The 13020-nt window shown below is 40.6% G+C and overlaps 1 protein-coding gene across 3 annotated transcripts in view; it reads right to left on the reverse strand.

Moving 5' to 3' along the window:
• CNTNAP5 (contactin associated protein family member 5) overlaps positions 1-13020 on the reverse strand; it is a 760035-nt gene that overhangs the window by 237005 nt on the left and 510010 nt on the right. For all 3 annotated transcript variants that reach the window (XM_014782496.2, XM_087435029.1, XM_087435030.1), the window contains one exon: positions 393-593. In XM_014782496.2, coding sequence (XP_014637982.2) covers positions 393-593 — 201 coding nt within the window. The remainder of the gene's footprint in view (positions 1-392; positions 594-13020) is intronic.

The raw sequence follows: 13020 nt of genomic DNA on the forward strand, positions 1-13020 counted from the left end.
TTCCCTCTGCCAGAAACATCATTTCCTGCCTCTGCACTTCTTTGTCTAGCTCAAATGCTCCCACAAGTGCCATTGCTCTCAAGAAACTTCTCATTCTCACAACTGTTGCAGGATGGGTGTTGCCATCATTCCCTTTTTGAATATGAGGAGAAAATCTTGAAAGGCCCCAGACTCTCTATAGGTCAGACCCTGGGTATCAGAGCCAGAACACGTACGTCACAAGTGCTCTTCTGGGTGCGTTTCTCTCCACTGCACATTGAGCACTGTAACTTTAGCCCCCTTGCTGGCAAATACCCCTCTCCTCAATATTCTGGGTTTGCAGGGCCCATTCGTCACACTGTGGTCACCCTGTGTGGCCAATGCAGAGGGGCAGGGGCAGGGGTGAGCCTTACCTGGCGTGTTGAGCAGGCGGGACCTCCTGCAGTGGTAGGCCACCTCCTGCTCACAGTGCTCTGAGCCATCAATCACAGCCTCCAGCTGCTCCAGGCTGCTACCATAGTCCAAGGTCATGGTGTAGGGCTTCTCAGGGTCGGTGCCCCGCACACGAGTCAGCTCTGTGTTGTTGTGCTGCACTGATGTCCAGACCTTGTCCTCTGCTCAGACAACACAACCCAAAGAAGGAGATGTTAGAAGGAAGGTCGAAAGAGGATCATACTTACATATCTCAATAAAGCTGAAAAAAAGGGAAAATAAGATCAAACAAATTGTGTGTTGGGTGGCTCAACATGCAACCATTAATTGCCACCTGAACACTCTACTCATGCAAAGAATTTGACCAGGGAATTTTTGTTCCTCATAAAGCTCCACCCACAGTTACTATGAAGAGTTAACAATCTTAAGAGCTAAATGTGTGGAGCCTTCACTTCACAGGCTTTATGCTAAGCATTTAATGCCCATTGTCTCATTTTAAATTGACATTACCTAAATCAGAATGGAGTCAATACTGCCATGTCAGAAATGAGGGAAAAGTGAATGAGGAAAATTAGGCTGCTTACCCAAGGTTACATAGTAAATGACTAAGAACTGGAATCCAGGATGTCTGACTCCAAAACCCATACTTCCAGCTATTGACACACACTCCCTCACAAGAGAAACACCAGCCTAAATAATTGTCTCAGAGAACCATAAGTACCACGTTGAAAACAAGACCTATAGACAGACAGTATCTGTAAAATATATATCATTAACAAGGATGACATAGTGTAATGCACACTGTGCATTAAGGCACTTAATTGCAGTTTTTTAGTATTTATTTTCCATGCTACCTCTATTTGCAAAAAGGATTTTAAGAGGTTTACAATAAAAGAACACAGAGAGACAAAGACCTTTAAATCAGGTTGGGAAAACATGTTTTACCTACTACAGGTAAGAATGGAAGGTGTGGAGAAAGGAGAGGAATTTGAGTTTTAGAGCTTGAGACATCTGTATTGAAACCTATTTCTGACAACAAGAAGCTTGGACAAGTTACTTCATTTTTCTGGGGCTCAGTTGTATCATAAGTGGAAAAAAAAAGCAATACCAGCAGGACTGTTAGCATGGAATAGTAACCAAAAATACAAAGTTGCAAAGCACTATCTAGGATGTATGTGTCAGGGGAAGAGGGAGAATCTCCCTCTGCCCTTTCCCTTAAGGTTCTTCTGGCTGGCCAAATAATTATCAAGACAGGTTAGCAGGAGAAAATAATACCAAGTTTAATAACATGTATATATGGGAGAAAGCAGGGACACTGCGTTTCTCAACACAATAGCAGAAATTCTCGTCTTAAATACCATGTTCAGCCAATGACAAAGGAGGATTTTGGGGGTTGGGGGAGTCAGTTACAGGAGATTACCACTAAAGCACAGTAAACAAGAGTAAGGTTTATTATGCAGCCCCAAGGCCACACCTTCCACATTGATAAGTCACTAGAAATGAGCTCATCCCCCTCTCTTCTCCAAACAGAGAGGGAGATACCTTTACAAATGGAGATTTCCCTTATAAATGTAAATGATTGTCTGGCAACTCCTCGCAGGGCCATCCAAAGAATGTGGCCAGAGAGACAGAACTTCTGATAAAAGGGGCTTGTTGGTGCCTTTCCTATTGTAACATTTACCCTACAGTTATCTTTACAGCCATCATGATAGATCTGTTCCTGGAAGGAGCCACCATGTCAAATTCTTTAGGCAGTTAGTGGGGGAGGTCAAATGTCCCTAGAGAAAACAACCAAGGTAAAGAGATAGATTTCAGGGTGGCCAAATCTTGATCTCTCACATATGTATCAGACATTCTGTTATAATAATCTAGACTAAAACATTTACTCCAATTGGACATAGAATTTAATTCTGAACATGCTCACAAATAAAGCAAAAGAGGAAATAGGAAGAATTGAAAAGCTTTTGTCATCTGAGAATCTTGCCCACATAATAACATCATTACTCTTCATAAATTCTCAGAACTGGAAAAGAACCTAGCACAGAGATCAAGTGGTTTCCTTCCTCCCTCGCCCTTAGTTTTACAAATGAGGAAACTGAGGTCTAGGAAGTAATCAAATGACTCAAGGCATATCTATTAGACAATAATGATGAGCACATATACTGAAAGTAACCACTGTTATTAATTGGTACTACTAAGAAACAGGATCATGGCTGTCAGCATGATTTAACTGAAAAAGAACTGGCAACCAGGGCGCCCAGTTTTAATATTTTCTCTATGCTAACTCTGTATATGATCTGGAATAAGTAACTTCATTGCCCTGCACTTCAATTTTACTATATTAGAAGGAAGAGGAAGAGAAAAAGAGTTTGGTTTCAACTATCTCTATAGTATTTTCCAACTCTAAAAAAGGAAATATTTCTTGCAGTATAAAATTAAACTCCACTCATATATTCTGATTCATCTTAAGACTGTTTCCTAAAACCAGCCCACTGATAAACCCACATGTCAAATCCACATGTCTCCAATGTTTAATTGAGGCAGAATTACATTTTCTATAAAGTCTAAAAAACAAATGAGAATGAAGGTTATTGGATTTTGACTTTGATAGCAAAAATAGAACATGATTCACATTGGTAAAAATAATGTTACACAAATAGTTAACCCAAAACTCTAAAAATGTTGATGCCAATGTAGACAAAAACTGATAAAATAACCAAAGAAAATTAATTGTTCAATAATGCAGTACTGTAGTGGGAGAAACAAAGACAGTTTTGAAATGTCCATGGTGCTTAGAAGAAGAAAAGGAAAATGCAGTCTAATCTAAATTATAGATGTTACATTCACACTAGGAAATTTTACATACATTATGTCCAGCACTCATAAGAATCTACCATGGTAGACATCAATCTAGATATAGATAAAGATACAGATATAGATATAGATATAGATATAGATATAGATATAGATATAGATATAGATATATAGGTATATGAAGGCTCAAGGAGAGAAAGTAAATTTGTCCCTAGTCTCAGTGTATTCAATCTGATTCCAAAAGTGGTCCACATAGCACCCTTAAATCATAGGAATTTGGATTTCCCTCTGAATGTAGACAGATTTTCATATCCATATATGCATTCATCTGATTGTTCATACATTCATTAATTGATTTTCTTATTCATTTACTCATCGACTCATTTTGCAAAAATCATATTCTATCTTTGGCAAGATGGAAAAGGAAGCTGTGTCAGAAAGACAATCTTTCATTTAAAGCCACTAATATTGCCAACTCCACCTTCTGGACCTTGAGGGTGAACTGAAGATTTAATAACTTAACCACTGGCACTTTTTGATATATGCGATATACGGAAGATACAAAGGAATAATTAAGAGCTCCAAAGTGCTCCCCACAATTCACTTAACAGACATTACAAGCCCTCGCTGCAAACACAGTATGAGCGACAGGAGGAGAGATGATTACTTGAAACCCAGAGCCTCTTAGCTGGCTTTCATTTCAAAGATGCCCTTTGTCCTCTGATTATATTTCTCCTAGGAGATAGCAGCATAAACACTAAAAACAGGGAAGTAATTGGATATTATTTTTTTCTATTTTTTTTCTTCCGCTTCATGGGTGTCAGTGCAGATTAAGACCCAAGCCCTGACAAATATTCACGGGCAGGGGTCAATGCCACTCACTAGAATCAGCTTTGGGGGCTAATGCTCCTGATGACTGGCCTAGGATGAAGACGAGTGGTTTTAGCTAGGGAAGGTCTATGTGAAGTTTAGCTCTGAAGGATTTTTAAATAAGTAAGACTTATTTTGAACAGTCTTTTAGGTGGATCGGGGGAGATCCATCCAAGAACCCACACGTGCTTTAACTAAAACTGGACCCAGGAAGCCAAATGTTCAAGATGGTCAATTTAGTCAATGGGCAGTGGAGATTAGTGGACACAGCTTGGGCTCTGGAGTCAGAAGATCTGGATTTCTGTGCCAGTTCAATACTTACTGGGTAAGCAACTTTGGTCAAATTATTACTTCTCTAAAGTTCAGTTTCCTCATCAGTAATATCTGAAAGGCACTAATGATACCAACTGTACAGGATGGTTGTAAAGATTAAGTAAAGGGATTTGTGTCAGAAGGTCCATTATTAGCCAAATTACTAAACATTTCATGGAAATCTGTGTGTACCTATTATATAAACAAATATGTCATCTCCGTCTCAAGGAGTTCACAGATATCAGATGCCAATACAGTAGTCTTCTTTATCTGTGGTTTCACTTTCTATGGTTTTAGTTACCTGCAGTCAACCACAATCCAAAAATATTAAATGGAATATTACAGAAATAAGCAATGTATAAATTTTAAATTGCATCCCATTCTGGGTAGTGTGATGAAATCCCACAATGTCCTAGTTTGTTACACCCAGTAAGTGAATCACCCCTTTGTCCACGCTGGATATGCTACCTGACCATGAGTCATTTAGTAGCTGTCTCAGTTATCATATCAACTGTTGTGGTATCGCAGAGCTTGCGCTCAAGTCACCCTTATTTTACTAGTTGATGGCCCCAAAGCACAAGAGCAGTGATGCTGGCAATTTGGACATGCCAAAGAGGAGCCGTGAAGTGCTTCCTTTAAGTGAAAAGGTGGAAGTTCTCGACTTAATGAAGAAAGAAAAAAAATCATATGCTGAGGTTGCTAAGATCTATGGAAAGAAGGAATCTTTCATCTGTAAAATTGTGAAGAAAGAAAAAGAAACTCATGCTAGTTTTGTACTCGTGCCTCACAAACGTATGTATAGGAAAAAACATAGTATATATAGGGTTCAGTACTATCTGTGGTTTCAGGCATCTAATGGGGGTGTTGAAACATATCCCCTCGAATAAGGGGGGACTACTGTATTATTAATAACAGCATCAAGGAGAAGGAGAAGCTGCAACTGGCCTCTGGTAGTTCTCACAATAGCCTGTATTCACAGGGTTCTTTCTCAGAGCATAAAGTAAGACCCGCAAGACACCTAAAGGGGGAGACAAACTGAGCCTGGCCCTCCCCCGGCATATCCATGGGGAAAAAACAGCAGTTTCAAAAGACCCAGAACAGGAAATGCTCCCCTCTTGTAGTTCTGTGAACTTCAACTCCCACTCAAGTAAACCTATAGAGCTTTCCCTATAACTCAGGTAGGTCCAGTTTCATGCAGGGACTGAGAAGTTACTCATCTAAATGCTATGATCAGAAGAGCATCAAAAAATCCACTAGGCTCCAAACACCCCTCTCTGCTGGCCTGCTCTAGCACCAGACCGTCCACCACAGGACACATGTTCTAGGTTCTAGTCTCTCGAGGTGCATCTAGGGCTCCAAGGCGCCACAAGACAGCCCGGCTTTAGAAACAAGCCTACGTGACTGGCATTGGCATTCTGCTGCGTGTCAGCTGTGAGACTTTGGGCAAGTTATATAACATCTCTGAAGTTTTCTTGTTGAAAAATTGGGATAATAATCCATGACAACATTATAATGATTCGGCATCATGTTTTACATGAACACAGAACAGGTTGTCTGACATGCAAACAAGTAAAGAATCTACACATCAGAACTTTTCTCTAACGTTAAAATGAGGACTGGGACTTCATTCCTTAGAGAACGGGGTTGGGGGGGGATGTGGAGCGCATCCGGCAAATGAGGTTAACAAGCAGGATGGACTGCACTTTCTTGTAATAGAGTTGCTACTCTAGATAATAAATTACTACCCTTTTATTCAATTATCTTTTCACTCTAGAATAGCCTCATGTGTCTCTATATTTATTTGCGTCCCTTGCATTTCCTGAAATTTCTTCAACAGAATTTGTGGTTTAGTCCTCGTGGACTCAGAAACCTGGAAAACCATTGCCTTTGATACTACCATTTGCTACCCAGTTCATTTTCTATTATTTCTTCTACTGTATACCACCGTTCAGTCCCACGACGAGAAATGCAGCCCCATCTAACTTGCTCAAAGGAATACATGTATGGAGTTAGCCAAGACAAATTCTCTGCTTAAGAGAGGACTGCATTTGGAGATTTTTGAACTGGCAGGAATCTATTCAATACACTAAGGATCCCAAAATAACAGTTTTGTTGTTAGTGCCCTCACGTCGATTCTGACTCCTAGCAAGCCTGTGTACAGCAGAGTGGAACCTTGCCTGGTCTTTCTGCGCCAAGGTCTCACCTTCTGGCACTGTATCAGACAATGCTCTGCTGCTTTTCCTAGGGGTTTCACAGCCAGTTTTTCAGAAGTGGGTGGCCAGGCCCTGCTTCCTAGTCTGCCTTAGTCTGGAAGCTCTGGTGAAACCTGTCCACCATGGGTGACCCTGCTGGTATTTGAAATACCAGTGGCATAGCTTTCAGCATCACAGCAACATGAAGCCCACACAGTATGACAACCCACAGACTGGTGGTGTGGTTCCCAAGACCAGGAAATGAACCCGGGCTGTGCTGGTGAGAGTGCCGAATCTTAACCACTAGACCACCAGGGCTGGCTAAAGTAACAGTTATTAGATATTTAAAATATTTGCTTTTTTATCTGATATATGGTTTGCAAATATTTTCTCCTATTCTGTAGATTGCCTTTTCATTTTGTTGATTGTCTATTTTGTTGTGCAAAAGCTTTTTACTTTGATGTAGATCCATTTGTTGATTTTCACTTTTGTTCCTTTCGTTTTTGGTGTCATAGCCAAAAGATCATTGCCAAGACCAATGTCAAAGAGTTTCTTCCCCATGTTTTCTTCTAGATTTTTATAGTATCAGGTCTTATGTTTAAGTCGTTAATCTATTTAGAGTTAATTTTTATGAGTGGTGCAAGACAGAGCTCCAGTTTCATTTTTCTGCATGTGGTTATCCAGTTTTCTCAGCACTATTTGCTGAAGAGTCTATCCTTTACCCATTGAGTGTTCTTGGCTCCCTTGTCAGATACCAATTGACCATATACGTGGTGGGTTGTTTCCGAGCTCTCTATTCTGTTACATTGGCATATGTGGCTATTTTTATGTCAGTACCATACCATTTTAATTACTATAGCAGTGGGGAAATGGAGAGATGTTGTTTAAGGGTATAAATTTGTAATTGGTAGATAAATAAGCTCTTGAGATCTAATCCACAGCATAGTGATTATAGTCAACAATACCATATTATAAACTTCAAAGTTGTTAAGAGACTAGATCTTAAATTGTTGTCACCACACACACACAAAAAGATAAGTATATGACGTGATAGAGGTGTTAGCTAATACTACCATGGTAATCATATTGCAATCTATAAATGTATAAATCAATATGCTGCACACCTTAAACTTGCACAATGTTATATATCAATAAAAAATAAAATATTTGCTTTTTAAAAGCAGCATTCAACCCAGTGCACTGGTGTGAGTGTGAATGATCTCATGACCCAGATCCACACCAAGTATTATGCCATCTCTAAGCGTAAAGGAATTACAGGCCATAGGCCATTAAATAGCATGTGTGATAAAGTTCCAAAATATCATTTCAAAGACATAACATTGTATTGTCATGTAGACTAGCAAAGCATTGCCCAAACTGCATCGTTAATTTAGCTTTCAAGTCTATCTCCCCATAAAGCTATGAGATCTCCCAGGATGTGAAATGTATCATTCATTCTTGGGTTCAACTATGTGCCCACTTGTGCTGTGCTAGCCACCAGAGTGCATACACAGGAGGATAACGCACTGTCTAACTCCTCCAAGAGTGTACCATGGTTCTGGGGAAAAGGTTGTGTACACAACATGACAAATGTCTCACGCTGATAGAAGTGTTCTTGAGATTACGAGTAAGTGGGGCTGCCCAGAGGTCTGTTGGGGGCAGGGTTGGGGGTGGTGTTGGAGAAGCTTGCCTAGTGTTGACTGTGCATGGTTTTTCTTGAGAATGGACAGGTCAACAGAGGTCTTTCATCCTTAGACCACCAGAGCCTAGGCTAGCATTGTATACCTTGAAGGACTTCAGGAAATCTTTGTCAAGTGAGGAGATTAGTTAACCACCAGCACTTGTATTCCGTCAGGTTCTCTGTTGTAGCATTTCAAAAGCAACTCTTCTATGCATGTGTTATGTAATGGCCAAAATTTAAAAGAAGTTTCAAGTTATAAGATCAACACACACACACACACTCAACACTTAACAACTTCAACACAAAGAAAAGAAAAAAGGTATCACAAAGTGCCAGCAGAGTAGTAATGGTGGGATATTCTGGAACATTCTATATCATCATCTCTGTTGTGAAATCTTTCCCTGGTCGTCACCCCAGGAAAGCTCTCTGTGAACCCTCGTCCTGGGTCTTTAGGTGATCCACCTGGTTCCTCTTGCTCTCATTTCAGAAACTGTAAATTGTTTATATACAGAGTCACAATTTGATTTTCTTTCATATTTTTTCTCTCATTGTATCTGATTGGTATTATTATTGTGATTATCATTATTATTATTAATAATAGTAATTACAGATGCTGTAAGCTGTTCCATCTGTTACCATGGAAATCACCACACAAAAGAAAGAACAAACAAAAGGAAAGTGAAAAAAGAGAGACAAGAAATAAGTCTGATTAATAAGACCTCATTCTACACACATATCTGTCTCTTTACAGAGCCAGAAACAACTGCAATTTTTCTATCACAATGCTTGGAAAGAAGGGAAGTCTACAGATTGTCAATACCCAGCTTAATTGAACTTAAATCACTGTGGGGAGCTGGTTATAGTCCTTTGAAAAGTGTGCCAATTCACTTATACTCCTATTGTAATAAAGCAAGTCTATATTAAGGTCCCTGGGGTCACTTCTGGTACAGTTATCTATGTTGACAAAGTGAATTTTCTATGCCAAGGGTAAAGACAGCTTAAATAATCCTCAAAGCACTGTCTCTGCTGCTCATTTGCCATCTTTGCATGTACAGCCCAGTGACATCTCTTGTCATTTTTCATTGATAGCTATTTAATTTTTCATGTTTGTACCTTATCTCCCTATTTAAATCTTGGGCAATGGCTGCTGAGTAAATGTCGGCTTGGAAAGGCTTCTGTGGTTAATGGAGAGCAGTCAGAAGTCCTGACTCCAGTGCCAGCTATGCCACTGACTAGATTCCGGAAGATGGTAGACACACACAACCTCCCCAAGCCTCAGTCTCCTCACCTGTAAAGTGGGTGTAATCCACTGTGCAGTGACGTTGAGCCGAGCATACAGCCTGGCTCAGGGTATCTGACTCCAATCACAGTGGAACTGCTACAATCCGTTCTGATGAAGGGGTTCAGGGAGGATCAGAAGGGATTATTTGGTTATTAGAAATAATTACGGCAACCTGTGCTGAGGGGGGAGGGTCCATGCCACCTTCCCCTAAACCTTTAAAGGGAAGGAGGACAACTGGTGTAAAAGGATGGTTTTCTATTCCTTTAAAAGGCTTCAGAATTCCCGCAGGAGCTGCTTTCCCTCCCTGAGGATCAGCTCAGCTGCCTGTAGGAGAACCATCCGGGCCTGCTGAAACCGCTGCAGACGCGGCTGCTTTTAGCGTCTGGCCTCTGCTCTTGGGGAAGGGCGCATTACCGGTTTAGGGCTTGGGATGGCCACCGTGCACTGTGCATCAGCCGCAGCGCAGACGCCGCAGCGCGGGGGCGCGGGGGCGCGGGGAGCCGGTTCCAGGCCATTACCGCTCTCCCACCTGCCTGCGTGGGCCACACTTGACGACTTCCAGACTACACACTTGACTGTGATTTCTTCTCCTACTTCACTCCAGCCTTTACTTTTTATGTACCTTTGTGGGGGGTTATTTTTCTCTTTTCTTGCTTTTAGAGAGGTGGCATGATCAAAGACACCTGGGAAAGCTGTTTTATGGTCTTGGAGGGAGTGGTTTTGAACGGACTCCGTGTACAGTTATCATACTTGTTTGTCGTTCCCTGGCTTATTCAAGGAAAACTTATTAAACGTCTAGTGTGTGCAGAACACTATGTTAGGGCCTGAGAAGGTGGCAGGATGAGGCTGGATGACGCTCTGGACCCCCGGCTCAAGGCTTCACTGCTGGTTCTGGGAAGGAGTTCGCACGGAAGCTGGAGGCCCGGCAGCAGCGAATGCGGGGCGGAGGGCAGGGCGCTCAGCCCGCGGCTTTCCGGGCAGGGGAAGAGCAGCCAGGAGCCCCCACGGCAAAAGCGCCTGATGGGAAGAGGACGGTGAGGCTGGTGGGCGGGGCTCTCGTTGCTGTTAGAAGTTTTGGGAGGTCTTGAGGAGTATCTCCGGCAGGCCCTATTTTGGTACATTCTGAGGAAAAAGCTAGGCACTCACACAATCTAAATTCAATTGTTCCCTCTGTAGCTTCCTAGCCGAGTGGTGCCAGACATGCTCTTCAACCTGTTTTCTCCAAATGCAAGTGAGAAATATCTCTAACTCACACTTTATCATGCAGATTAAATGAGATAAACTCTAAGACGATGTGACCCAGTACCTGGGCCACAAGTACACAATAAATAGTAGTTCCCATTCCTTTGTTTAGAAGAGCTAAGGTAGCCAAAATTGAACGCAGAGGAGTCCATAAAGTGGTGAGCTGACTGTGAAGGGCCTGCCTTTAGTCCTAGGAAGAGCTATCCAAGGGCAGCATTTACATCTCCTTTTATCAGGTCAAGAAAGAAGACAAGCCTTCTGTAAATGTAAGAGTGTCTTCTTACTCTGCTTAATGAACCTTATATTCTGGTTCTGGAGGTGACTGACAACAAGAAACCTCAGAGGAGAATGAAATTGCTCATCTTTCTTTCAATTGACATCTCTGCTCAGGAGTTCATCACAATATAAATGAAGCTTTTTCTCACTCCACCAGCATCCTGTGCTTGTCTTCCTCCAGCACTATTACAACAACTTGTGTACTCAGCACCCCCTGCTAAACTGTAAGCCCCACAAGGGAAAAGACTGTCTCATAAGTCCTTGTATGGCTAACACCTGGCCCACAGTAGGTATTCACTTACCACTAAACTAAGCATTCAATAGACCACCAAGATATTGCTTTACTGGCTTCAATGACAGCTCTTGAAATCAGCAGGAAAGTGACATACGATAGGAATGTTTGTTTAGATATGTACTTGCAATTCTACTGTGCAGCCCAGGATAATATTGCAAATAGCAGAATAGTGGAAAAAAGTAAAATATCCATAAATAGGTGTCTGATTGAATACAGTACAGTTAATTCACACAGTGAAATACTATGCGGCCATAATTGAGACCACATAAGGTCTCTCTAAACTGATCTAGAATGATTTCCAGGATAGATTGTAGAGTGACAAAATCAAGGTATCAAGGTGCAAAAGACTATGCTACATTTTGTGCAAGAATAAAGGAGAAATAGGAATACACCCAGGAAGGATAAACTAATATAAATGGTTATCTAGAAGAGATGACTAGGAACAGAGTGAAGGCATTATGAGCGAGAGCAAGACATCTCTGGTTCATCATTGTGTGTATGTGTGTGTGTGTGTGTGTGTATATATATATAAAATAGTATATAGCATATATCTATTTAATTTTTGTAATATACAAATGTCTTACATAGTCAAAACATATAATCAAATCAAAAGGATGAAAAGAGGCAAACCCTAAAATGGAATATCAAACAGAAATACAAAAGCCTAGCTGTATATTACATGGATAAAATAACTGCAAATAAGAAAATATTAATTCAAGTAACTTTTCAATATAGTATTCTGTCTAGCTATACACCTTTGGTAGGATATATTCTAAGAATAAAAAATAAAATTCAAAGAAATCTTGTACTTTACTTTGTTATTGGTAGTGATATTGATGATGTGATTCTGAACATATTTTGTGTATGTTGTAGGATAGAACAAATGAGTAAATACATTGGCGTTGTTAGGACAAGTTCTCAGGGTAAGAGACAAGAGATATATATGGAAGAAAGAATGATGAGGAAATATTTAATGGTGCTGGATTTGCATTAGAGAAACCATATGAACTCATAATTTAAACACACACATATTTTCTAGCTCTGGCCATGGAAAGGGCCTAGAAGCAATAAGCAAAGTTAACACCCAGATCTTAATTTCCAAATATCATTTGCTACAGAAAGGAACTACACTTCTTTGGGAAAATAGCTGAGTCTGAGTCTAGGCAGGCAAAGTTCAAGGTAACATCTTAGAATGTCTTGTCCTAGAAAGCAAGGAAGTGCTTTAATGGGGACATGTGAGAAAGACATAGGACCAGAATTAAATGGACCATGACTAGCTTTATTTGGGACAATCTGAACATCAAAAAATATAATGATAATAGTAATAACATTTTAAAATGAAATATTTTATGAGTCTGTAGTGAAACAAAGAGAGGTGGAGGCAGGGTGATAAATAAAAAGCTCTTCTGTGGAGAAGAATGCAGAAGGACAGCTATAAATGTAGATAGAATTATAGAATCAGAAAAGCAGCATTTTACAAATTCTAGTATAATCACTCATATAGGTCAGAATCATGAATGGATTGAGAGTAAAGGTAGAGAAGCAGGATAATTCACACAGTGTCCGCATATAACCCCATAGAAAACTTGCTGATGATCAGTCACCTTCACCATGCAGAGATCTGGCAGAACTGCTTCAGCCAAGT

This window comes from Ceratotherium simum, chromosome 9 (assembly GCF_057802395.1).
Source record: "Ceratotherium simum simum isolate JZ-2026a chromosome 9, ASM5780239v1, whole genome shotgun sequence".
Classification (NCBI taxonomy): domain Eukaryota; kingdom Metazoa; phylum Chordata; class Mammalia; order Perissodactyla; family Rhinocerotidae; genus Ceratotherium; species Ceratotherium simum.